We start from the raw sequence: 26334 nt of genomic DNA on the forward strand, positions 1-26334 counted from the left end.
CCTAAACTTGCTAGGCATACTCTACCACTTGTACACACCCACTCTTTTTTGCTTAGTTTCTTTCTCAGATAGAGTCTTATCTGAGGCGAGTGCCGTAGACACATTTTCCATCTCTACCAGTTGCTTGGGCAAAATTTAATCTGTAACTGAGTGGGAACTGGGTGGTTTCATTTCCTGAAAACTGGTATGGTTGTATTGCGACAGGGTTTAGGAAGCTGCTCTCCCTGATCCCTTTTCTCGCTCCCTTTCCTCGGACAAGCCTGGGGCCCTTCTGCCGGGAGGGTGTGCATCTCCTTAGAACATGTCCCTTGGGGCTTGAGGTAGCTGTGGCCTCGTGCTTAATGCTGCCTGCTGGGTGAGGGGAAGAGGACACGGTATCAAAGGCTCTGGGTATCAGCTGTCACCCACTGGTTGCAGGGCCAGGTAGTCACGGGTGGCGTGGAGGCAGGCCGCAGAAGCCTGTGGGCCACCAGGAGGCAAGCAAAGCATGCTCACCTCAGGAGGGCAGTGAGGAGTTCCTCATCTGAAACGCAAAGGCCTTTCTCAGTGGTGGCCATTTGTCTGCAGTGCGGAGCGTGGTAGGAAGGCCCAGAAAAGATGGTCTGAGTATCTCAAGTAATGTCACAGGGAACATCAAAAGCAGACAAGAAATCCAGTGGGGGGGAAATTATTGTGTGAGGGACGCCCCATGAGCAAGCTTTCCATGACTGTAACAAATGCCTGCCACAGTGAACTTAAAGAGGGCAAAGGTTTGCTTTAGCTCGCTGTTTCGTAGGTTTCAGTTCAGTGGGTTTGAGCTCCATGGTAAGTCTGGTCTTCAGAACTCATGGGAACCCTCATACCCTTCCTGTGGCATGGACCAGAACCAAACAGTCACTCTCCTGACACCTGCAGCCCAACAATGGGAATTTTTTTTTTTTAATTTTTATTTATTTTTAATTGTGAAAATACTGTACAGAGGGGTTACAATTACATGGGCAAGATAATGAGTACATTTCTTATCAAGCATTGTAGCCTCCTCCTTTGTTTCCCCTTCCCATCCCTTCCCAGCCTCCCCCTACCCCCCCAACAAAGGGAATTTCTAGAGTCATCCCACGTATGTGTGTGTGTGTGTGTGTATATATATTTACGATCCAGGCATGTGCTCATTTGTGTAGATAAAAGGTGTGGCCCTTGAACACATCACTCACCTTGAAGTAATAAGGCTGGGGCTTATTTGCAAGCCTCATTTTTTTTTTTTAATGGGCACTATATTTGTGATTTGCCTACTTGATGAAATTTGTTTGAAACTCCCAAATTGTATAGCACCTTTGCAATCATTTGCTGACACATATGAAATGGATGGGGCTGAATGATGGGTGGCCCTCTCCTTCCTTGAAGCTAAGTCCCTACCTACTTCTGTTTTTAGCTCTACTGGTGTTAGCCAAGTGTCCTTTCCCAGGTCTGTGTACTGCCAGGTTAAAAAAATTTTTTTGACTTTTTTTTTTGTTGGTGACTTTAACTATGTTCTCTCCCCCTCCTACCCCCCCACATCAAGTTCTGAAATCCCTGAATGCAGGAGGTTGGGACATGCAGGGAAACTATACCAGTGTCCTTCAGACATGGGTTGCAGTGGTGCTGTTGGCCACGTGAATGAATCTACTATATATAGTAAACGAATTGTCTTTAAAAACTTTATTAAACAAAAATGGAGGCAAGTGTTGTGACCAGAGGCTGGAAGGCCCAAGGGGCACTGGCTCATTCAGTGTTTGTGGTGATGCCATCTCTAGTCCAGAAACAGCACGGTCCTGGGTAACTGGCCTTCCTTCCTTCTTTCCAGACACTTGTTCCTCCGCTTAGCCTACTATGTGTGGGGAACAAACAGATTATTCCTGTCCTCACGGAGCTGATTGTGTATAGGTGTGGCAGGCACATAGTTGGATGGATTATTACCCAGAGTAGGCAAGGGTAGTGCGCTGGACCCCTGGGGAGGCCTCTCTCAGTTTTCCAGTAGAGGGACTTGGAGACTGAGAAGATCTCTGGCTAGGTGTGGAGGAGCCTAGAAAGTTCCTTGAAGGAGGCTGGTTGGGTGGGGGAGGGGCCATGAGCGCAGAGCCCAGCCCAGCCCAGCCCAGCTTGGAGGACAGGGCACACTTTGCATGGTACAGAGTTGATAGTACAGATTTGGATTTGATCCCATGCCATAGGAACCAGTGAATGATTCCTCTTTGGAGAGGTGGTTTTGCTTAATTAATTAACTAATTAATACATTACGTTACGTAGAAGTTGAAGCATACAGAAGTTGAAGTGTGATCCACACTTACAAGTGTAATGCAGCCATCTCCAGGACTTTCATTCATCATTCCAGACCAAAAGCCAGTGCCATGCTGCACGCCCTGTTCACTCCTCCCTGAAATCTCTTAGAGACTGAGAAAAGTGTGAAGTTGAGGCAGCAGGCCGTGGCTGAAGCTTTGGTTGGTTTAGGGTGACAGCAGGGGCAGTGAGGAGAGCGGACGTTAAGAATGTTTGGGGTGTTGTGAGGTGGCAGGACCAGGGTGGCTTTGCTGTTAGGGCAAAGGGAGGTGTCAGTGTTAGCTCCAGTGTTCCGTTTACTGAGGCAGGAGGATTTGGAGTTAGTGACTTCACAGCTCCTATAAAATGGATCATGGATGACAGTCAACAGCCTTACGCTTGGGCTGCCTCTGCCTCCAGGCTCAACCTCTGAAAACTCCCAGCTAACTAAATTCTGACTAGGTTTAAGCCCAGGACTCGTCCTGGGCTGGGTCCTCCCTGTTGTGTGGCAGGCCTGCTGTGGGACTGCACCAAAGGGTTGCCACTGTCTTCTGGCTGGCTGCAGTTCTCTTCCTATTGGAAGGCCACAGGTTGCTTCTTCCCAGCTGTGGATGATGACACCCCTCTATTGTAGTGCCTCCAGCTTCTAGGCAGCCCTTGTACTGCCTGAGCCACGCTCCCAGACCTTTTATTTGTTTGTATTTTGGCTTTGAGACAGTATCTTGCCAACTGAGTGGACTGGGCTTAAACTGGAGAGCATCCTGTCTCTGCCTCTGTAGTAGCTGGCATTACAGACATGTACTACTGTGCCTGGCTTCCCTACTTGTTTCTGTTAATTGTTCCTCTAGCCCATTGGGCAAGGAGAGGTAATGGCTTGGAGTATGTTTCCAGGCCTTATTGTTTTTCTTTTTCTTTCTTTTTGCCAGTCCTGGGGCTTGAACTCAAGGCCTAGGCACTGTCCTTGAGCCTCTCTGCTCAAGGCAAAGTGCTCTACCATTTGAGCCACAGTGCTACTTCCGGCTTTTTCTGTTTATGTGGTACTGAGGAATCGAACCCAGGGCTTCATGCATGCTAGGCAAGCACTCTACCACTAAGCCACATTCCCAGCCCCCCCTTACTGGTTTTCTTTAACCTCTTTCTCACTTGGGAAATTGAGCTTCTGTTAAACTGTCCTTCATAACCCAATATAAGGACGCAGGGTGCCATCTGTTTCCTGCTAAGATCCTCCTTGGGTAGGCTTTTCCATTCCTTTTCCCTCTGAACTAATACATTCTATTATCCATTTTGTATCTTATCAATGAAAGATTGGTCCCAGATAGCAAGTGCCTGAGAAACTATTGTTAGATGTGTGAACTCACCGGCAAGATGTTCCCAGAGCTTCTAAAGATGAAGTCGTAATCTATGGCCTCTCTTTATTCTGTTTCATCTGTATGCCTAATGCTTTTCAGTCATTTTTGGTGACTTAATTTACCCCTCCCTTGAATTTTGGTGTCCTAGTCCCAGCCAGCTGCTAAAAGAACACTCACTGAAAGAGAACTAAGATTTCCAATAGTCCCTATGCCCTTTTATCCCTAAATTGAGCCCTTCCCTTTTCTCCTGCAGGACTTGAATTTGTCAGCTATTAGAACCACATTATTGCTGCATCAAGACAGCATCCATGAAACAGCCTGTAATTAAAGTCTGTAGCCAAGGATTTCTTCTTCAGTCCTGATAACCTGCTCAGCTGTCTGTTAGTAATGCCAAAGACATATTCTTGGAAAGCAACTGAAATATTGAGGGCTTGTGTCTTTGTTGGAGCCATTAGAAAGCTTGGCAGCCGCTGAAATAATTGTTTATTATTTCTAGTGTTTTCTTTCTTTCTTTGCAGTATAATGGCCTACCTTTAACTTTGTCATCAGATTCCATTGCACTTGGGGGATAAGTTATCATGTCAAGTTTCTCCCACCTCCTTTATTTTGCATCATGAGGATGATGGATGTGTGTGTGACCGCATACTTTGAAATAGTATGTCCTTCCAATTTAGGTGCTATATACAGAAGAAAAGGGCAAGATTGGATGGGTTAGGTGAAATTTATTTTGTGGTGTTAGAGAATGACATCATAGTCTTCAGCGTGCTAAGCATGTGCTCTGCCTCTAAGCTAAATCCTCAGCCAGATGTTTTTAAATTTTACTTGTTTAGTTAATTAGTTTGGTTGTGTGTGTGTGTGTGTGTGTGTGTGTGTGTGTGTGTGTGTGTGTGTGTGTGTATGTACATGTGTACCAATCCTAGGGCTTGAACTCAGAACCCCGGACACTGCCCTTGAGATTTTTTGCTCCACAGTGGTACTCTACCACTTGAGCCACAGCTCCACTTTTGGCGGCTTTTTGGTGGTTAATTGAAGGTAAGAGTCTCATACTTTCTTACCTGGACTGTCTTTGAACTAGATCTTAGATCTTAGCTTCCTGAGTAGATAGGATTACAGGTGTGAGCTACAAGATCTGTCTGGGAACTATCCTTTTAAGGTCAGAAAAAGCTCTGGACTAGACTAGAGGATGGAAACCCATTTCGCAGATCAGTGTCAATCATTTATTAATTTTTTAATTAAAAATTATGAATAGGGGCTGGCAATGTGGCTTAGTGGTAGAGTGCTTGCCTAGCATGCATGAAGCCCTAGGTTCAGTTCTTCAGTGCCACATAGACAGAAAAAGCCCGAAGTGGCACTGTGGTTCAAGTGGTAGAGTGCTATCCTGAGCAAAACTGACCAATAAATAAATAATAAAACTTATGAATAATCAGAGATCTTCCAGTTCCTGTAAATATTTATAGGTTTATTTTGGTAATGTAAAGAGACATAATTAGGAGAGAAACCCCCATTTAGCAGTAAGCTCAGTCTGTCTAGAGGACCTGTATGACAAATATATGTGGTTTTTAAATGCTTCTACAATGACTCTCCAGAGGAAAAATAAAAAGGCAATTAGATAACACTAGTAATTTCTTTCGCCTGTATAACATTGCTTGTTGCAGCTTTATCCAGGCAACCCCCGGATATGAACTTGTCAGGTGATAAGATAGATACAGGAATTCCTCTTACATTCATTATATTTGAAGAATAATTCTCCAAAAGGCCTTTTTCATGTGTGTCTGTGTGTGTGTGTGCGCGCGCGCGCGCGTGCCAGTCCTGGAGCTTGAACTTAGGTCCTGGGTGTTGTCCTGAAACTCTTGTGCTGAAGGCTAGTGCTCTACCACTTTAGCCACAGCTCCACTTCCAGCTTTCTGGTGGTTAATTGTAGATAAGAATCCCATAGCCAGGTGCTGGTGGCTCACACCTGTAATCCTAGCTACTCAGGAGGCCGAGATCTGAGTATCGCAGTTCAGTGCCAGCCTGGGTAGGAAAATCTGGGAGATTCTTATCTCCAAGTAACCAACAGAAAATCAGAAGTGGCACTGTGGCTCAAGTGGTAGAGCACTAGCCTTGAGCTGAAGAGCTCAGGGCCAGTGCCCAGGACAGTGCTCAGAGTTCAAGCCCCAGGACTGACAAAAAAAAAAAAAAAAAAGAACCTCATAGACTTTCCTGTCCAGGGTGGCTTCCAACCAAGATCCTTAGACGTAAGCCTCCTGAGTAAGTAGGATTATAGGTGTGAGCCAAACGGTGCCTGGCCGAGGGAAGACGTGAGGGAGTGACCCTGAGCAGCCATGTACTTTTTTACTTCTGTTCCCTCTCTCTCCTTACCCCAGGGATGATTGGACAGATCAGCCTCGGGATGAGATTAATAGAAGAGAAAAAGGACAAACCATTGGGATGGCTTTTACAAAGTTTTAATTAATTCTAGAAAAAATCTAAGAGCATATGAATCACTAAGAGCAAGAAGACCTTACATATAGATCAAAATCTAGTTTGTCACTTCCAGTTTTGCTCCTTCCATCATACATTGCCCTAATCCTTATAGATTATATGTGAATCAGCAGAATATGTGCAGTGTATTTGTTGGTGTGCATTTAATGTAAATTATATTTTTTGTGCATACCTCCAGCTTGCTAGGCACTCTGTTGACCACTTGAGCCATGCCTGGCCCTTGTATATATGCCTTGCTAATATTCCTTAAGGCATTCTGGTCCTGCTGCTGTATTGTGCCCTGTATTCTAGATATATTTCTGTTCATATATATCCCACTGCTATCACATTTCTTCCTCTCTTTCCTCTTTTCATCTTAGCACATTGCCTGTTGCTGCCCCAGGACAAGGCTAAGTCTGGGCAGAACTTGTTTGCAGCTAGGAAAAATTCCTGAGATCTTTTTAAAACACACACACACACACACACACACACACACACACAAACACACGCGCGCGCGACAGAACTCAGGGTCTTGCTAGGCAAGTGCTGGTCCACTGAGCTAAATCCCCATCCAACCTGAGATCTCACAATCTTTATATGCAGTGGAAAAACTTCAGAGAGAGAAGAGGGAGAGGGAGAGGGAGAAGGATCAGGGAAGTGGGTGGAGTCTGTGGCTGAGGAGGCCTTGGTGTCCATTTGTTTTTGTTTATTTCCTCAGCACATGGTGAAAGTTCTGAATCTTCCTGGCTCACAGCAAACCCCAACTGCTTGGGTGGCATCAGCCTTGTGAGCTTTCTGAGAACGTTAGGAGTTCTGGCTCTGTGAAGCAGGGAGTGTTTTGTTCTTTGTTGTTGTTGGTTGTAGGGCTTGAACTCAGGTCCTGAACATTGTCTCTGAGCTCTTTTTTGCTCAAGGCTAACACTACTACCCCTTTGAGCCACAGCTCCTCTTCCAGTTTTCTTTGTAATTTATTGGAGATAAGAGTCTCAGGGAATTTCCTGCATGGGCTGAATTTGAACTAAGATCCTCAGATCTCAGCCTATTGAGTCATTAGGATTACAGATATGAGCACTAGTGCCCAGTGAGTGTTCAATTCTTTTTTTTTTTTTCTTCTTTTTTTTTTGTCGGTCGTGGGGCTTGAACTCTGGGCCTGGGCGCTGTCCCTGGGCTCTTCAGCTCAAGGCGAGCACGCTAACGCTTAAGCCACTGTGCCACTTCTGGTTTTCGAGTGGTTTATTGGAGATAAGAGTCTCATGGACTTTCCTGCCCGGGCTGGCTTTGAACCGCAATCCTCAGATCTCAGCCTCCATGAACACCGGCTGAGTGTTCAATTCTTAGGTCATTCAAGACCAGATGAAGAAAGGACTGGCCCAAGGCACAGAGTTGGCAGTACATTTTCGGGTGGCAATTCTGTCAGGTATAGTCTAGCACATTGTCAATACAAAACAGATGTTGAGTAATTGTGTGTACCAGATAGCTGAAGCAAACTTAGTTGAGAGAGGTAGAGGAAGGAGATGTTTGTAATGGCAGCAGAAGATTCCTAAGAGGTAGGTGGTTAGGATGGTGACGTTCTTAATCTTTGTAGAGACCCCATCTCTTTAGCTTCCTCATTCCACTGTAGGCCATGGACAAATCAAACAGCAGGTCATACCCGCCCTCCTGGGATTGGATGTGAACCAAGAACCTCAAATGTACAAAAGCTATCTAGTAAGATAGATTGCTGTTTTCTGACCAAGTCTGAGTGTCACTTGTCTTAGTGTCACCTCTCACCTCCAGTATGGTGAACTTTGTCATTTTACTTCTTTAAATACAGAAGCACAATTTTTGAGACATCAAAGGAAATCAGCTCCAAGACAATTCTATTAAATAAACTTGTGCTCTGGATTCTTCAACTGGAGAGACCTGAAGCTGGGCATGTGGCAACCTAGTACTTGAGATGCTGAGGCAAGGGAGGATTCTGTGTTCAAAGCCAGCCTGGGGCTAATCAAGACCCTATCTCAAAGGAAGGGGGGCAGGGAACCAAAAACTTAGGAGATATCTGTGGGGGAAAATTTCTGCTTTCAGACTTTACTCTTCATATATCATTTGTATGTCTCTATGTCCTTGTAGCTTTAAGAAGTTGGATGAAATCTTTTTTTGTTCCTTCCCTTTCCCTCTTTACTTTATTATTTTTAGTTTTTGGTCGGTCGTGGGGCTTGAACTCTGGGCTTGGGCACTATCCCTCAGCTCTTCAGCTCAAGGCGAGCGCTCTACCACTTCAGCCACAGCGCCACTTCCAGTTTTCGAGTGGTTTATTGGAGATTAGAGTCTCACGGACTTTCCTTCCCCGGGCTGGCTTTGAACCCCGATCCTCAGATCTTAGCCTCCTGAGTACTGGGATTACAGGCATGAGCCACTGGCGCCCGACTTCCCTCCTTCTTTCTTTTCCTCCTCCCTTCCTCTTTTCTTTCTCATCTTTCTTTTCTCTTTTTGCTTATGTGGTACTGAGGAATTGAACCCAGGGCCTCATGCATGCAAGGCAAGCGCTCTACCACTGAGCCACCTTCCCAGCCCCATCATCTTTCTTTTCTTTCTGAAGGTGCTGGTGGCCTCTGGCATGTTCAGCAAGTGTTCTACCAATAAATACATTCTCAGCCCCTTAGTTGGCATTTTCTCAGCCACTTCCAGTTTCTTTAGAAGGCTTCCTATCTAGGTGAGGTGGCTTCTTAGAGCTCAGTCAGAATTCAGTCCAGACAAGGTAGCTTTTAGAAAGCTGGTAACTTTGCAGAAGTAGGGAGGTACATGTGTGGGGCCTGGGGGTTCTTTTACTGTTGCTTTTTTTTTTTTGTAATCTTGAGTGGATTGTGAAAAATAGAAGCAGCAAGGAAGGAAGGAAGCTCAGTTTCAGTGAAGAGCAAGTCTGCTGGGATTTTTTTTTCCCCATACTGTCAGTGGGTATATAAATTTCAGACTTTAAAATTCACTGAGTGAAACTGACATCTCTTCTTACTTCCTTTTTCAACTCTGCTAGAAGCCTTCAGAGCTTTATTTACAAAGTCTCTATCACATAGTCTGCCTTCTTTGAAAGCCCAGGCCATGAGCAGCTTGGTGGTCCCTGTTCTGTCTGGATTTTGTAACAGGATGAATGTGGAAGGTTTGGTCATCCTATTTCACAGCTGATGGGCTTTTTTTTTTTTTTTTTTTTGGTCGGTCATGGGGCTTGAACTCTGGGCCTGGGCACTGTCCCTCAGCTCTTCAGCTCAAGGCTAGCACTCTACTACTTAAGCCACAGCGCCACTTCCTGTTTTTTAGTGGTTTATTGGAGATAAGAGTCTTACGGACTTTCCTGCCGTGGCTGGCTTTGAACCGCAATCCTCAGATCTCAGCCTCCTGAGTAGCTAGGATTACAGGCATGAGCCACTTGTGCCTGGCTGATGGGCTTATTTTTGAGAAAGATCTCTTACAGTTTATCCTTTTTCCAGTCAATACATCCATTTTATAAATGAGCAAATGAGCTGGTACAGGTATGCATAATATATCATGTCACCTTGGATGAATGGATGAGTATGTCTGCCGGTTGTCCAGCTATGAGTTTATCTAGTTTTGATACCAGTGACAGCATTGGTCATTCAGGCTAAAGGTCATGAACTCTTTCAAAGGAAGGGTTACACACTTATATTTGGAATGAGGATCACTTTGGATTTCTAGCAACGATTTTCTGTGCCACTGGGCTGCTTTCGGAATAAGTACTGGGAACATATGCAGTTTTTAAGAATTCAGAAACCCACAGCTTCCCAGTGAGCACAGGGCGCTGCCAGGCTCTCGGGAGCACAGAGCTCCAGCTCGCAGTGCCCCCCCCCCCCCCCCCCCCCCCGTCAGCTCCTGGGCGTCACAGGAAGAAGTGGGCCCTGTCCAAATGGGCGGAGCGCCCACCTTAGGGCAGAGTCCAGGGCATGCTCCCTGACAGCCTGCGAGGCAGGCGCGGGGGACTGGTACCACCCGTCGTCTGAGACTGCATCTCCACTTAAAAAGGCAAGCCGGGGAGGGATCAGCGTCCAGAGGGCGGCCTGGCCCAGTCCAGCCACCGGCGGCATCCGGGGAAACAGGGCCCCGATTTATCGAGGTCGGGCGGCCTGCTGGCGCGCGGTTAGGAGCTCCGCGACTCACAGGCATCGGGTTCTGGGCTGGGAGCATATGCAAACCCCGAAGTCCCCGAAACCCAGGTGCCTACGGCAGGGAGCGCAGAGGCCGATGGCTGGCGTCTCTCGTTGGGTGAGACCCCTCTCCCGGGCCGGTGCACCCGGGGATCCCGCAGGACACCCCGAAGGACCACACAAAAGACCCCACCCCAGGCCGGGCTTGCATTTCCTGTTGCAGCCACCGCGGCGGCGTGCAGCCACCCATGTGCATCCCGCGGCGCGCGGGCCGCGGCGGCCGGGCAGGGCCGGGCGGGGCACGCCCCCACGCCGCCCCGTCCGCGCGCACCGGCCTCCCGGGGCCGCCCTCGGCGGGCCCGCCCCCGTGTCACCGCAGGCCCGCTCCCTTTGTGTGCGGCCGGGGCGCCGCGGCCGCGCCATTGGCCCGCCCGCCGGGGGGCCAGCCCCTTCCTGGCCCGCTCATGCATATGCATGACGGCCCCGCCCCGCGCCGGCCCCGCCCCGCCCCTCCCGCGCGGGCGTGCGAGGCGCGCGGCGGCTCCCTCCTCGCGGCGCGGGAGCCCGAGCCCGAGCCCGAGCCAGGGCGAGCCGAGCCTGCTCCCGGCGGGCGGCGGCGGCGCCGCTCCGGCCATGTCAGCGCGCGCGAGCCGGGGCCCACCATGAGCCATGGCCATGTCCGTGAGCGCCGAGGACGACGACTATGAATCGGAGCCGGACCAGGTCGGGGCCCGGGGTGGGGCCGGGGGAGGAACCCGCTGCCCGACCTCCCGACCGCCCGCCTGACGCGCCCGGGGCGGCCGCGACGCCGCCGCCGCGCCGCGAGGAGGAGAAAGTTTTGCAGCCGCGGGCGGCGGGGCGGCCAGGGCCGAGCCCGCGCGGGGCGCGGAGGACGCGGCAGGCCGGCGGGCCCGCAGCCGGCGCGGGCAGGGGGCGTGTGCGGGCGCCGGGCCGTCGCGCGCGGGTGGCCCCGGCGCCGCGGGGACAATGTGGGCCGCGGGCCTCGCCGTCGGGCGGGCCTGCCGGGCGCGGGCCACGGCACCGCGGGCAAGTTGCGGGCGGCCGCCGGGCGCACCGCGCCCTCCCCGGCGCCCTCCTCCGCGGCCCCCGCGCGCGCCGGCTGCGGGTCGTACCCGGACCTGCGGCGCCGCTCCTCCCGCCTTTCTGTGGGCTAAGTTGCACCGGGACTCTCGGCCCCGGGGCTGGAGGACGCCCGCGGCCCGTGGGCCCGACGGCCCGAGCTTTTGTCTGGGCGCCGCGCGCTCGCCTCCCGCCCGCCGGCCCGCGGAGGGCAGCGGAGACAGGAAGGGGTTCGAGCCGCGGCCGGCGCGGGCTACCCGGAACCCGGCGAGCGCGCTCGGCGCCCGCGGCGGCGGAGGAAGCCCTGACCCCAGATGGCAGGGCTCGGCCTGGGTCGGATTTAAAAGTAAAGGGACCTGCGGGGGGGTGGGGGGGGGGTTAGAAATGTGCGTGTAAAACAAAGCCCCGGGTGTGAGTACGGCCAGTCCCCGCTCCGGGGAGGCCAGCGCGGAGGTTTACCAGGTAGAATCTGTATAATAACAATTGCAGCCAGACACAGGCCAGGTGGACCAGTCCCAGGGATCACCAGCGCGAGTGGTGGTGGTGATGCGGTCTTCGGGCCCACTGGGTGAATTGAAGGTGCTTGATTGTAATGCCGGTGCGCCCCGTTTATCCTCTGTGAAATAAGGCTGTTTGGAATGTTGGAGGCTGCATGTCATAACTCCCCCCACCCCCCAACACTAGGCATCATTGAGGAAGTACTGACATGATCTGCACTCAAGTCGTATCACGGTGTTAAGTGGTTTCATTTAACAAAGTTCACTTTTTCGGTTTCTTGGTTCTGTGCGGTTTTTCAGGCATACACACCTTCTGATGGTCATGAATCTCCCTGCTCCTTCCGTTGTTTGAACCCAGGAGAATTCAAGTGGTTTGGGCTTGGAACTTTATAATCCAGTCAGTAGCTCTCTCTGGGTGAGTGGCTCTCATTCTTGCAACCACAGGTCATACCTCAACTCTTGGTTTGGATCTGCCTAACTTTACCATTCCTGGGTGGTCATGGGATATTGGTATTTGGTGCAGACTGTGCTTTGGTGTGGCAGGTAGGCCGTGATACCTGTTTCTCTAAAACTGATCAGACAGTATGGTAGATGCAATCTTCGACACTCCTTGGGACAAAATGATACAGTATGTCTCTCTGCACTTAACACGCTTTCAGGCCTGGCTACTCCTGAGTGAGATGGCCATTAGGAAGGGGCCTGCGTCCCTAAGCCAGGTACTTCTCCTCTTGGCCCTGTCTGCGGGTGTGGCACTTCGGAGCCATTAGCAACTGGAGTTTCTCTCCAGGGTTTTTTCCCCTCTTGGATTTATTGAAGGGCCGTGGGCAACAGCTTTTCTCCTAATCCCCACAGAGGGGCTGTCAGTTGAGGTCCCTACAGGAGCTGGCTCATGTGTCCTGGCTGTCCACCATGCTTTCTCCTGCAGTTTCTTTGGGCTTGAGAAGACTTAACTTCCACTGAGCACCTAGAAAGCATTTGCCATTTCAGAGCCGAAGGCTCCAGGCCTGGCACTGCATTAACGCTTTTCCCTCCCTCCTGCCCCTCTGCTGGCTGGTGAGGTTTGGCACCAATATCTGCCTGCATGCAGGCCCTTCATGAAGAGGGTGGGAATCTGGAGTGTGGGTATGGGTATACTGCTGGATGGAAGGATGGGTGGAGGAGGCCCCTTGAGTTGTTAGTGATGCTGGATTCAACCTCTCATCCTTCTCTAACCAGAGTTTGGATTGCTTCTGTCATTTCCACTTGACACTGGCATCCTGGCCTGGTCAGGTTCAGGCTTTCTTAGGCTTATATACTACTGGACAGGGCCACCTGGGTTTCCCCAAGTATCACAGCCTGTGGAGATTGAGCCTTAATGGTAGGAGACTCATTGCTTGCTGTTTGCTGGTGTGTGCGTTTTGGCTGAGCTTCTTTCTCCAGTACAGAATGTGTTGGAAAAGTGTTGAGCTCTGCTTTCCAGTGTGAGGAGGTGGCCTCTCAGTAAGACAAGTTTTTGTTCCACCCTAGAGTATTTTTTTCTTGACACCTGAAGTGAAAATAGCTTTTTTTCCCCCAATAAAAATGATTGCAGGTGCTTGCTTGCCAGTGATGTACTCTTCTGCGTAGAAGTAAATTTTCCTTGCTGAGACCAAAAAAAAAAAAAAAAAAAAAAAGACTACAACTTGTTGAATATAATAATTAAGGAACTTTGAGGAAGAAAATCTCTTAAAAATGTATGTGGTCACTGCCCAATAGGTATGCCTGTTCCCATTGTAGCTTCTTACAGAGTGAAATTTTAAGACAGGTCCCTGGACAATCCTGACAAGGTATGGGAAAGTTTGGCAACTTTGTGCCTGTGTGCACCAAGTTGGGGAAAAGGTTCTTCCGTTTTTCTCATTGTCCAGAGCTGCCCCCATCCCTTGGGTATTCTGGTCCTTCTGTGTTTTTATTCTCAGTTTGTAAACAAATTGGAGCCTTCCTACAGCCTGCAGGCCTATGTTAGAGGCCCACAAACTGGTCAAATCAGCCTTTTCTGGCCATCTATTGTGCAAAGAGATTTGAGGACCTTCCATCCTACCTGTGGCTCAGTTGTGCAGCAGGTGGCAACGTTAGCATGTCCAAAGAACAACAGTTAGCTTGTGGGACTCCTTGGGGAGCTGTTTGTTGTTGGGGTAGTTTGGTGGGAAACTCTTGACCACGCCCTTCTTGAGACTTGTGGCTGTTAGGCCACGCCCTAGTGCTGCTGCTTCTCCCTGTCTGGCCATTCTTCAGTGGGGGGCACCTCCAAAGGCTCATCACTCTGAACCTTCCCCTGGACATCCTCACGGATCTGCTCGTTTTATCACTGTGTGATGTTGATTTTCAGATGTCTTAGTTCTGCTCCCCTGCTTTCCTTAGTGATCCCATGGGTCCCTTAGATGCCACATGTCCCCTTTGGAGTTACGTTTCTCCTCTCTCTCCCCTTGTTCCTTTTGTTGCCTATGCCAGAAATCTCAGTCTTACATGATTCTTCCTACTTGCATCCTTGCTTTGGGCCAGTCACCTGAGTATAAAGCCAGGTCTTTGCTATAACCTCCTGAACCATCCCCTCCTATTGCTGCTGTTCTTGTCATCTTCAGCTGAGCTCTGCCCGTTTTTTACCTTGTTGCCCAAGAAATACCCACACTATTGACAACACAGACCTGTGCTCAAGGGTGTCAAGTCCTTGACATACTCTTACAGGGTACATTCTCTCATGTGCAATCTGAGGCCCTAAAAATTAGGCTCCTGCTGCCACCGTAGAGCTGTTTTCCAGAGCTGTGTTGAGCGGTTTGAAGTTCCTTGAATGTGTTATGTTTCATATCTCTAGCTTACTCTTCCTTCTGTCCACACTGCCTGTCCCTTCACCCCATCCCCAACTGTGGCCAGCAGAGTCCTATTCTTCCTCAAAGGCACACTTAATCGCTGGCTGTTGTGATCTCTGGTGCTGTTCCCTACCTGCCTTCCAAGACCCTTCCTGGGTCGGCATACCAGCATACCTGGCCCAGGCTTTAAAGCTGCTGCCTGGTTCACAGCTTCCTTACCTGTGTGACAAAATGCTTCTGCATTGTGCTTCAGTTTGCTCATTTGGAAGTGGAAGTAATAGTAACTACTTCATACGTTATTGATGTAAATATTGAAAAGAATAGCGCTGTATCAGCATTAGCATGTAATATCATTATCATGTTGCATTGTGTTTTTGTGATCACATGTCTTTCTTCTTGCAGACTCTCAAGTCTTTAAGAGTAGGTAACAGATCTTAATCATCTCTAGTTGTGGCACTTAGCTTCTAGTCAGGTATATAATTCACAGCCAGCAAACACTTGGGGTGGATGGTGGGTAGGTGGGGTGAGTATGTGAACGAGGGTTAATGAATGAGTCCAGGCGCAGATTATGGTTGCATGATTTGTTACCTAGTGAAGGTGAGCATTTTTTTCCCTGTGCCTAAAGAAATATTTAAGTTCTTTTTGGGGGTGGGGGGTGGGGAGGGAGTTGGTCATAGGGCCTGAACTCTGGGCCTGGGCGCTGTCCCTGAGCTCTTCACCTCAAGGCTAGCATTGTACCACTTGAGCCATGCGCCACTTCCGGCTTTTTCTGCCTATGTGGTGCTGAGGAATTGAACCCAGGGCCTCATGCATGCAAGGCAAGCACTCTACCACTGAGCCACCTTCCCAGCCCAATATTTAAGTTCTTTGTCCATTTTTTTTTGGGGGGGGGAGGGCCCGGTCGTGGGGCCTGGGCGCTATCCCTCAGCTCTTCAGCTCAAGGCTAGCACCCTACCACTTGAGCCACAGTGCCACTTCTGGCTTTTTTCTTTATTGCTTATGTGGTGCTGAGGAATCAAACCCAGGGCCTCAAGCATGCAAGGCAAGTGCTCTACCACTGAGCCACCTTCCCAGCCCCGTCTTTGTCCATTTTTAAATTGGCAGTTTTGTCTTTTTATTATTAACTTGTAGGTATTTTTTGTTCGTTTTTGAGACATAGTCTCCCAGGTGATCTAGCCTTAAATTTATGGTAATCCCAGCTGCTGGGATTACAGGCTTGCAGCACTCGCCAGCTAAAGTTCTTATAATCTAGGGACTAGTCTTTTACTTGACAGATGATTTGTCAATGTGTTCTATTATTTGGTGGGGTTTTTCACTAGGTTGTAGCTTTGAAGCACAAAACTTTTTTGTTTATTTTTGTCGGTCCTGAGTCTTGAACTCTGGGCCTGGGCACTGCCCCTCAGCTCTTCAGCTCAAGGCTAGCGCTCTACCACTTGAGCCACAGGGCCACTTTTGGCTTTTTCTGTTTATGAGGTGCTGAAGAATCAAGCCCAGGGCCTCATGCATGCGAGACAAGCAATGCACCACTGAGCCAACCTCCCGGCCCCAATTTTTTAAATTTATTTATTTTTATTTATTTATTTATTGGTGGGTCGAGGGGCTTGAACTCTGGACCTGGACTCTGTCCCTGAGCTCTTCAGCGCAAGGCTAACACTCTACCATTTGAGCCACAATGCTACTTCCAGTTTTCTAGTAGTTAATTGGAGATAAGAATTTCATAGACTTTCCTATTCAGGCTGGCTTTGAACCGTGATCTCAGATCTCAGCCTCCTGAGTAGCTAGGATTATAGGTGTGAGCCACCAGCGCCCGGCTTTTTATTTTCATATATTATTTTTTGCTGGTCCTGGGGCTTGAACTCAGGGTCTGGGCACTGTCCCTGAGCCTCTCTGTGTTCAAGGCTAACAATAACACTACCACGTGAGTCCCACTGCCACTTCTGACTTTTTCTGTTTATGTGGTACTGAGGAATTGAACTCAGGGCTTGCTAGGCAAGCACTCTGCCACATACATTCCCAAGCCCAGAGGCACAAAACTTTAATTTTTTATTTTATTTTTTATTTTTTTGTTGGTTGTGAGGCTTGAACTCTGGGCTTGGGTGCTGTCCCTCAGCTCTTCAGCTCAAGGTAAGTGCTCTACCACTTGAACCACAGCACCACTTCCAGTTTTCTGGTGGTTCATTGGAGATAAGAGTCTCACAGACTTTCCTGCCCGGGCTGGCTTTGAAACGTGTTCCTCAGATCTCAGCCTCCTGAGTAGCTAGCGTTACAGGTGTAAGCCACCGGTGCCCAGCCTAATTTTTTATTTATTTTATTTTTATTTTTTGTTGGTCATGGGGCTTTAACTCTGGGCCTGGGTGCTGTCCCTCAGCTCTTCAGCTCAAGGCTAGGGCTCTACCACTTGAGTCACACACTTTTGGATTTTTCTGTTTATGTGGTGCTGAGGAATCGAACCCATCATGCATATGATGCAAGCTCTCTCTGCCACTGAGCCGCCTTCCCAGCCCAGAACTTTAATTTTAATGTTTTAATATGCCTTTTTTTTTTTTGTCCATCATGGGACTTGAACTCAGGGCCTGGGCCCTGTCGCTCAGTTCTTCCTCTCAAGGATAGTGTTCTAACACATTGAGCCACAGCACCATTTCTGGTTTTCTGGTGGTTAATTGGAGATAAGAGTTTCATGGAGGGTTGGGAAGGTAGTTCAGTGGTAGAGCGCTTGCCTTGCATGCATGAGGCCCTGGGTTCAATTCCTCAGCATCACATAAGCAGAAAAAAAAAAAGCCAGAAGTGTCACTGTGGCTCAAATGGTAGAGTGCTAGCCTTGAGCTGAAGAGCTGAGGAACAGCGCTCAGGCCCCACGACCAGACTCCCCCCCCCCGACCCCCCCCCCCCCAAAAAAAAAAGTTTCATGGAATTTCCTGCTGGGCTGGTTTTGAACTGAGATCCTCAGATCTCAGCCTCCTGAGTAGCTAGGGTTACTGACGTAAGCCACCAGCATCTGGCTAAATATGCCTTTTTTGTTTTGCTGCCTTATCCAGAAACTATTGATGATCCAAAGTCATAAAATTTACACTTAGGTTTTCACGTAAAGGTTTTGTTGTCATAGCTCTGTTTCGGTACATACACACCCATGATTGGGCTTGAACTTGGCCTGGGCGCTGTCCCTTTGCTCTTCAGTTCAAGACTAGCTCTCTCCCACTTTAAGCCACAGCGCCACTTCTGGTTTGAATGGTTAATTGGTTAATTCCCAGACTTGGCTTTGACCTACGATCCTCAGGTCTCAGCCTCCCGAGTAGCTAGGATTACATGTGTGAGTTACTGGTACTAGGCATGATCCTGTAATTGAGTGTTGCTCAATTTCTTCTGACAAGCCTACTAGTGACCATAGCAAACGTTTTTCTAGCTTAAGTTGCAAGCTTAAGATAGAGAGGACAAAAATTGAGTCTTGGGAAATAGGTTGCCGTCCAAGGCATTTCTGTCATTACTAAGATGTCTCAGCTAGGGAGGTTCAGTCGATGTTTACCATGAGTGGGAAATGTGCTTCTGGGAGGGAATGTGCTATTGAAGGTGAAGAAGATGGGAGCCTCTGGCCTCACTGGCCCTTGGTACTTGACATTACTTTAGACTCCAGTGTTTCACCAGAAAGTCTGATCTTTGGAACCTCCAGTTCCAAGGGTTTGAGTTCTGAGTGCACCCTTCTCCTCCGATCTTGTCCTTGGAGATGACCCCATGCTGCTTCCTCTGCATCTAACCTGAAGCTGCCCCTGTGGCTGCCGGTAACGTGTCCTTTGTAGGCAGGAAAGCTGTGGGGAGTGGGGAAGGCCTTCCTGGCTTGTGCTTCCCTGGGGTGAATGTACTCTTTGCTCCCTCACTTCAGCTTCATTCTAAGGGTATCAAGTCTGTAGCTGAACTCTTGGGCAGTCTGGGCCTCCTCTGTTGAACTTGGGTGAATTATCAGCCTCTTGCTCAGTTTCCTGTCTGGAATATGAGGACATTTAGTTCTCCCCAGGTTATTCCTGAGCAGATGTACGCAGTATCCGCGTGTAGAGCGCAGGCAGAGAACACCTCCCATCACGCCTGTTGCCCTCACCATTGCTGCTTCCTCTTGGCATCTTCTTTTACTCTCTGAGCAGCAGTGTTTAGGTCTACAGTCTAAGTTGTATCTCAAATTCAAAATGTCCTGGATACAGATTGTTTTCTATTTGTGACGGACCTGACGTGGTCTGGTGTGTCCCGCTGACGGTTTGAGCACGCCACAGCCCTCGTGTGGCGCCGGAGCGGTCCAGCCCTGCTAGTAAGGACAGACTGCTGTGTGGGGGAGAGCGGCCCCTGCCTCAGGTGCTGGGGTGCCCACAGAGTGCTCCTCCAGCCCAGGATGTGCTCCGCCCAGACAGGCTGCCATCAGGGCCTTCCCGTCTAGGTGAATAGAGGCCTGGGCAGCATCATGCACCCTGGGCTCACAGGAGGCCAGGGGCTTGTGGCTGAGGACTGGAGGCCAGAACCGTGGCTGTCTCATTCACTGTTCAGCATTGTTTTCTGTGGAGTGAGTTGCTCTTTTTTATCATGTGAGTCACAGGAAAAGAAGTTTAGAGAGGGTCTCAGAAACCAGGGCCTGCAGATTACTGTCTTGTCCTCTCATCTCTTGGAGCTAGAGGGTACATAACATCCTGTGATGGTAGCCGGCTGTGAGGGAAGACCAATTGGACACATAGGTTCTTGAATGCTGGGTGGAGCCCACGGCAGGACCCTGAACCCAGCACAGAAGGCTGCAGGGCTAGGCCAGGTGCTGGGGTGGGGTGGAGTGAGGGGCTGGTATTCTGGGTAAGGGAGTGGAGGTCTTCCTAAGGAGGTGCAGCCTGGCTGTAGGCAGGAAGAGGCTAAAGAAGCGGGCCGCAGGGCCTGCTGCGGGCGGAGGCAGGGTACATCTCTGTGGAGATGTCCTAACTAGGGACAGACGTCTGTTCTCAGGTGGTGGGCAATCAGATGCCTGAGATCAAGGTGTGGGCAGGCAGAGCCCAAATTGCTCCCACGGCTTTAGTGGTGGATTCTTCCTTGCCTCCCCTAGGTTCTGGTGTTTGCCTGTTGGCCTTGGCGTTTGTTGTTGTTTTCAGTTTTGTTTGTTGACAGAACTTCTTCCCATGGCCATTTCTCTCTGTTTCCACACACATTGCTCCATGCACATCTATCTGCCTGTGTCCGTATTTCCCCCTTTCAGGACTCCCGTGCCTCCTTTAGCCTAATTACCTCTCTCAAGCCCTGTGTCCAAATAAAACCATCTTCTGGGGCACCAGGGTTTGGGGGTTCAGTTTCTCTTCTTGGGGATACAGCACAATCCCAGCAGCGTCTCCTTCCCATCTCACCTGTCCCGTTGGTTCTCCTGCAGAACCAGAACCGGGCAGTGGGTCGGCCCAAGGGCAAGCTGGGCCCAGCCTCCGCGGTGAAATTGGCCGCCAACCGTACCACGGCAGGAGCTCGCCGGCGCCGGACGCGATGCCGCAAGTGCGAGGCCTGCCTGCGGACCGAGTGTGGAGAGTGCCACTTCTGCAAGGACATGAAGAAGTTCGGAGGCCCCGGGCGGATGAAGCAGAGCTGCATCATGCGGCAGTGCATCGCGGTGAGTGCGCGCCCACCCCGGCTCCCGGGCTGCCCAGGACAGGCTTGTGCTCCTCGGCTTGCTGGTCTGTTGCCCCTGGAACATGCTGTGCTCCCTGCAGGAAGAGAGGACTCAGGCAGGGCGCTTTTCAGCTCCTCATTTGGGCTCTGGGTAGCCCTGCTGGGTGCCAGGCTCCTGTCCGTTTGTAGTCTCTGGTCTGAACCCCTCTTTCCCAGAGAGGGCCAAATACTTTGAAATCCCTCTCATTAAAGGTGTCAGGGCAACCGGTCCTGCATGAGACCCCATCGCCAATGTTTATAGTCTGGTTCATGATGATCTGGGCCCCTCTCTTCCTTCCTGTCCTGCCTTTAGAGCCAGAGGGGTCTGGAGCATCAATGTCGTTTCTGCGGGGGCTTCTCCACACAAGAGGTGACATGATGCTAGAAGTCGGGCCTGTGGAGACCTCTCAGATGATTCTAGCTTCCTAGACAACGACCTGGATCTGCTGGCTTGCCACAGCCTCAGACAGTCTTTGTGGACTTTGGAAACTTGGCATGGTTCTGGATTCATTCTCGATTCCCTCCTCTTACCTGCTTTGCCTTCTCTGAACAGAGGCAGGGGGGCTGGGGTACCCAGTGCTGTTCGCCCTGCTCCCTGGAAAAGCTGGCTAGGCTGGAGGGACAGGATTCCTGGGCCCTGGTGAGCTGGCCACAGACCCTTCCTGGCCCACATGAGCCCCTTCTCCTTACAAGGCCCTGGGCCCTCCCCTTCTTCTATTTCTTGTGGTCCAAGAAGCACATTACAATAGTGTTAACTGTATGCACTTTTATCTTCTAAAACCTAAACTAGCCATTGAACAACATAACTGCTCCCTTTCTACCAGCTTCTACCCAGTTCCTGGCAGCTACCATTCCATTTTCAGTTTCTCCGAGTTTAAGCATTCTTGGTTAGAGTCCACTTACTCTAGTGGAGCCCTGCAGTGTTCACTCACCATACCACGATGTCTTCATCATTCATCCATGCTATCATGTATGGCAGTTTCTTTTTTAGATGGCCGATACTGGTCTTCTGAACTTAGGGCCTTGCAGTTATTAGACTGGTACCCTACTACTTGAGCCACAACTCCAGCCCTGGCTTTTGCATATTACTTTAGCAATAGAGTCTTGTTTTCTACCTGGGCATCCACACCTGAGCTACGTACAGTTTCCTGTCCCTTCTGCTCTCCCCAGCCCCCTGTGGCTTCTTAGACCCATGAGCCCTTCGGACCCTCCTTCCAACTCTTCTGCCTCTTTAGGGTGCTTCCTCCTCCCTGTGCCTTGTGCCCTGTGCAGGCCCCTCTCCTTTTCCACCCCTTCTCGTCCTGTGGCTCACCTCCCTGGCGCCCTGCCTGTGAGTGGCTTCCTCCACAGGCTTCCTCTCCCTGCCTGGGGCCCGGTCTCCCCTGCCTGTCTCTCAGGGATCTCTCTAGTGGTGCTGGGGTTGTGCTCCTCGCCGGCAGCCTGGCCAGCTTCTGGCCCTAAGGCCTCCTGCGCCATTTCTTGAGCTTGTTAACGTCAGTGGCCCCGGCCTTTCTTGTCCAGATGCTCTGGACACCAGCCTTCACTGCTTCAGACAACGCAGCCCAACCTTTCCATATTTTCCTTGGATATTCTTCAACGGGGACAGTTGTCCCCTTGTTTCTGCACCCCTCCATACCTGGTTTCAAGCTTTAGCAGATGCTCCTTAGGAATCTGTTGGATGATTGACTCTTACCTTTAATGATCTGTTTAAATTCAGATGTCTTCCATTTTATAAAGACTTTCTGACGTATTGGCAGAGTGTTTATTTCAGCTTACTTGGGGCATATCCTAAATGTTGTCATAAAAACTGTTGTCAGGCGCCTGTGGCTCACACAATTCTAACTACTCAAGAGACCAGGGTCCAGAGGATCATGGTCTGAAGCTAGCATTGGCAGAAAGGTCCAAGAGAGTCCATCTCCAGAAATAACCAGCATAAATCAGGGTTGGAGTGTGGCTTAGTAAAAATTAGATGGTTTTATAGGGTGCCTGTAACCCTAGCTACTCAAGAGGCTGAGATCTGAGGACCCAACTGTATTTCCTAAAACAAAAATAATTAGCAGGAAGAGGAATGGCATTGTCATTTGTTTTTGTAACACATGTCTGGCTCATTGGAGAGGGCCTGGGTTTTTGTAACTGCTTCTGTGTTCCATGTGTTGTGATGTGTTGCTTCGGGAGGAATGTAATACCTTTACATAACACTGAATAGTGTGATACAGGTGACAGTTTATTAAAGCTTGCAAATCGGAATCGGCAACTGTATCCATGAGCTTGTACACTGTTCCCCTAGTCCTCCACCTGGCCCTTCGCCGGAGCTCACTTTTCCTGCAGGATGTGGTTAAACTATGATGGGTGCTTGGAAAACACTGGCTGACTGAGGCCCACTTTCCCAGTATTGCCACACGCTGTTCATGGTATTATGCACGCACGTACACACGCGTGCGCGCGCGCACACACACACAAAATTAAGCTTGTTAAATATCACTATCACTAGTCTCAGCAGAAAAGCCGTTCACAAGGCTTCCCAGCAAAGGAAAAGTACTTGTTTGCCTGTTTGTAGGCTTGGATTTTTCTAGGAAAGACACTTCTTTTGATGTTTCGGTTTTGCTTTTCCCAGCATCTCCTTTGGTGGTCTGTGGAGAAAGTAGTCACAAGTGCTGCCTGTCCCAAGTGCTTTCTCTTTGCTAACGGCCCCTCTGCATGCGGAAGTGCCGTGTGCACACTTCCTGTGTGGAAAGGATGTGTGCTCATGGGTCGAGGTTTCTCTTCATTGGAGCTGGTGATGTTTTTAGTGTTCACATGGGTGGCCCTGAGTTACCACACAGCTGCCAGGACCTGCCTCCGCTCCTCTGCACCAGCCTGTTAGTGCGATAGCAACTCGGCAGCCAAGGTGAAACGTGTCTAGCTCATTGTGAAGACAGTTTTGGCTGTACAGCCTCGCTCTGGGGGCTGTGGACTGCTCTGATATGGCTGACCTCATTCAGTGCTGCGTGCCTCACCTCCACACCCTGGTCCCGGCCTTCTCTACCTTCTCTTTCCCTACACTCCTTGTGCTCACATGCCCAGTTATTCTTCCTTTTGTCTACCTTTTTCCCCTGAAAGATAAGCTTGAGGGCAACAGAGGTTTGATCTGTTTTGTTCATTGCTATATTCCTGGCTTTCGTAGAGTACCTGGCACAGATAGGTCAGGCTCAATACATGTGAGTGAGTGGCTAAGTGCTTGGAGCAGCTTTCTGCCTTTCAGCGGGGCCCCCCCGAATAGCTCATTGCCCTCGACCCCCAAGGGTCTGTCCTTGCTCATGCTGATTTGTGTGTTTCTGGGCTTCTCAGCCAGTGCTGCCGCACACTGCCGTGTGCCTTGTGTGTGGCGAGGCGGGGAAGGAGGACACGGTGGAGGAGGAGGAGGGCAAGTTTAACCTCATGCTCATGGAGTGCTCTATCTGCAACGAAATCATCCACCCCGGATGCCTTAAGGTAGGAGCCCGGGGGGGTGGGGGGCCTGAGCATGTCCCCAACTCGGCCGCCGTCGCTGCCTATGGTGCTGATATGGGAGGGTGGGCCGGGTTCTGCCGTTGAGGTGATATGCTGACTTGGTAAGGGACCAGCGTGTCATGACGGGCCAGGCAGGCAGGCAGGCTCCAGCTTTGTGTCCCTGAGAACAAACCCCACCACCACTTTGTGGGGCTTCAGAGCCCCCACAGGGTCCCAGCATCTCAGCAGACAGGAAACACACAGAAGCCCGGGTGGCTTCCAACTGGCAGCCTAACTCTCGGCTTCTGGGAGAAAAAGGCCTGGGCCAGGGAGGGCGGGTCTGGAGTGACAGATGGCTGTCGTCCTGTGCCATTGGGAACCAGTTCCTATGGCATGCCAAGGCAGAGCGCAGTCTGGGTGACCTCTGCCTGGCTGGCTTAGCAGCAGGTTGCACCTGGAAGGGAGGAGCGCTCTCCACTGGGCCCACGCCCCTGCCCCCAGAGAATGTGGCATCAGCCTGGGCTGCCTCTGCCTGGAAGCAGGCTTTTGCCCCCTCACTGCACAGATGTGTGCAGAGAAACCCCTCTGAAGGACAGTTCGCGTTTCCTTGGCTTGCCTGTTGTGCTTGCCTGATTTTTTTTTCTCCCCCAGCTCATACAAAGGACACAGCCAAGTGCTAGGTCCTTTTTGTGTGCCAGGCCTGAGCCCCTTGCTTTCCTAAGGTCCCGTCATTGTCTGAAATCCAAGTGACATGGGCATACGCCCTCCCTCGGAAGAGGGCTGTGGCCCTCAGCGGTGAGGAGGTTGCTGCAGCGGGGCTGAGGGCTCGTCAGGGTCAGCGTCAGCGTGTGGACCCTGTCTGGCCCCAGAACCAGTCTCACCAGCTCTGTGCCGCCATGTTTTCTTTTGGCTAGATGCTGGATGTACATGGCCTTGGGAGGGGTGGGGCGGTATCCCCAACAAACTGGGCCTTGCAGAGACCCCATGGCCTTGTGCCCCGCTTCCCCCCCCCCCCCTCCCGCCACATTCCCTTGCTGAGTCTGGACATGTTGTTGCAGATTAAGGAGTCGGAGGGAGTGGTCAACGACGAGCTTCCCAACTGCTGGGAGTGCCCCAAGTGCAACCACGCCGGCAAGACCGGGAAAGTGAGTGCGGCGCGGCGAGAGGGCCGGGGCCAGGGGCGGGCCGGCCTTGCCAGGACCAGCCTGTCCCCAGGCTGGCGGGCGGGCGGGCGGGCGGGGCGGCTGGGCGCGGGGAGGAAGGGTGAGTGCAAAGATATACAGTTGGGTTGCTCCTTCTCTCTTTTTGGCCTACAAGCAAAAGCGTGGCCCTGGTTTTAAGTATGCCTCCAACCTGCCCGGCTCCCTGCTCAAGGAGCAGAAGATGAACCGGGACCACAAGGAAGGGCAGGAGCCTGCCAAGCGGAGGAGTGAGTGCGAGGAGGCGCCCAGGCGCAAATCAGATGAGCCCCCCAAGAAGGCGCCCCCAGACGGCGTCCTGCGCCGAAAGTCTGATGATGTGCACCTGCGGAGGAAGCGGAAGTACGAGAAGCCCCAAGAGCTGAGTGGACGCAAGCGCGTAAGAATATGGGGTCCCTGGGCAGTAGGTGGGGGCATGACGGGGTCCCTGGCCGGTGTCGTGGTGGGGTTAGAGGGTGGGGATGGGCAGTGGGTAGAACTCAGGATCCTGGCCTCTTGGCTGCCCTGAGCAGATCACCTAAGTCCTGAGAGCCCGGCCCCAAAGAAATGCAAATCAGCGAGCCGCTCCTCTTCCCACCCCCTTTAGGCCTCGACGCTTCAAACGTCCCCCGGTTCCTCCTCTCACCTCTCGCCGAGGCCCCCCCTCGGCAGCAGCCTCAGCCCCTGGTGGAGATCCAGTCTCACTTACTTCCAGCAGCAGGTGCTCCCGCGCCCCACACCCCAGGCCCTGGGCACTTGAGCCCGGGCTGTCCGCCGCCTGCCCCTCACTCCCAGCCTCTTGCTGCACACACTGCTGGGGCTTGCCTGTGCTGGGGCCTGGGGCTCAGTGGTGAGAGCCTGGTTGGTTGGGATCCAAGTTGGAACTGTGGCTGTGAATCCTGGAAACCTCAGGAGCTTCTTTCCCCGCTCCACCCATTGGCCTTGCAGCTGCTGGCCACAAGGTGGCGCCGGGTGCACTCTGGCTTCGGGCTTTGGCTGGGGGGGGGGGGGGAGGGTTTGCTCGCTTGAGCTCCAGCCCCGATCCCCAGGATCCCCGGCCAGGCTGCCATCATGGGCACCTGCAGGGTGGTCATTCTGGGATGGGAGGGCAGCCCTCCTATCTCCTGCTTCCTCCTGGAAAGCTGCAGGCAGGGCCACCACTGGCCAGTGAGAAGCAGAGGAGGAGGAGATGGCACTTGTGGGAAGGGCGCCTCCTGCCTCCGCTCTGGAGCTGGGCTTGCAGGGGTGCTGGGTGAGGGGCTACAGCCCTGTGGCGTGAGGGCGAGCGCTGTGTCCTTTCCTCCTCACCACAGCTAAAACCCGGCAAAGAAGACAAGCTTTTCAGGAAAAAGGTACTCCCTTCTCCTCCCTCTGCGGCCTGCTCCCCGGTCGCCCCACTGAGGCCCCTCTGGTAGCCCATAGCC

General features: G+C 51.3%; 1 protein-coding gene across 12 annotated transcripts in view; it reads left to right on the forward strand.

Moving 5' to 3' along the window:
• The window catches only part of Kdm2b (lysine demethylase 2B), a 91188-nt gene that overhangs the window by 58761 nt on the left and 6093 nt on the right, over window positions 1–26334 (forward strand). For 3 of the 12 annotated variants that reach the window (XM_042668910.1, XM_042668914.1, XM_042668918.1), the window contains 6 exons: window positions 19996–20226; window positions 23592–23735; window positions 24791–24877; window positions 25041–25310; window positions 25518–25631; window positions 26224–26262. In XM_042668910.1, coding sequence (XP_042524844.1) covers window positions 19996–20226; window positions 23592–23735; window positions 24791–24877; window positions 25041–25310; window positions 25518–25631; window positions 26224–26262 — 885 coding nt within the window. Of the gene's footprint in view, window positions 1–10723; window positions 10940–19995; window positions 20227–23591; window positions 23736–24790; window positions 24878–25040; window positions 25311–25517; window positions 25632–26223; window positions 26263–26334 lie in introns of those variants that run through there. The other 9 variants (XM_042668913.1, XM_042668915.1, XM_042668920.1 and 6 more) reach the window with 8 other exon arrangements.

Source organism: Dipodomys spectabilis, unplaced genomic scaffold (genome assembly GCF_019054845.1).
Source record: "Dipodomys spectabilis isolate Male_0828 unplaced genomic scaffold, ASM1905484v1 ptg000480l, whole genome shotgun sequence".
In the NCBI taxonomy this organism is placed as follows: Eukaryota; Metazoa; Chordata; class Mammalia; order Rodentia; family Heteromyidae; genus Dipodomys; species Dipodomys spectabilis.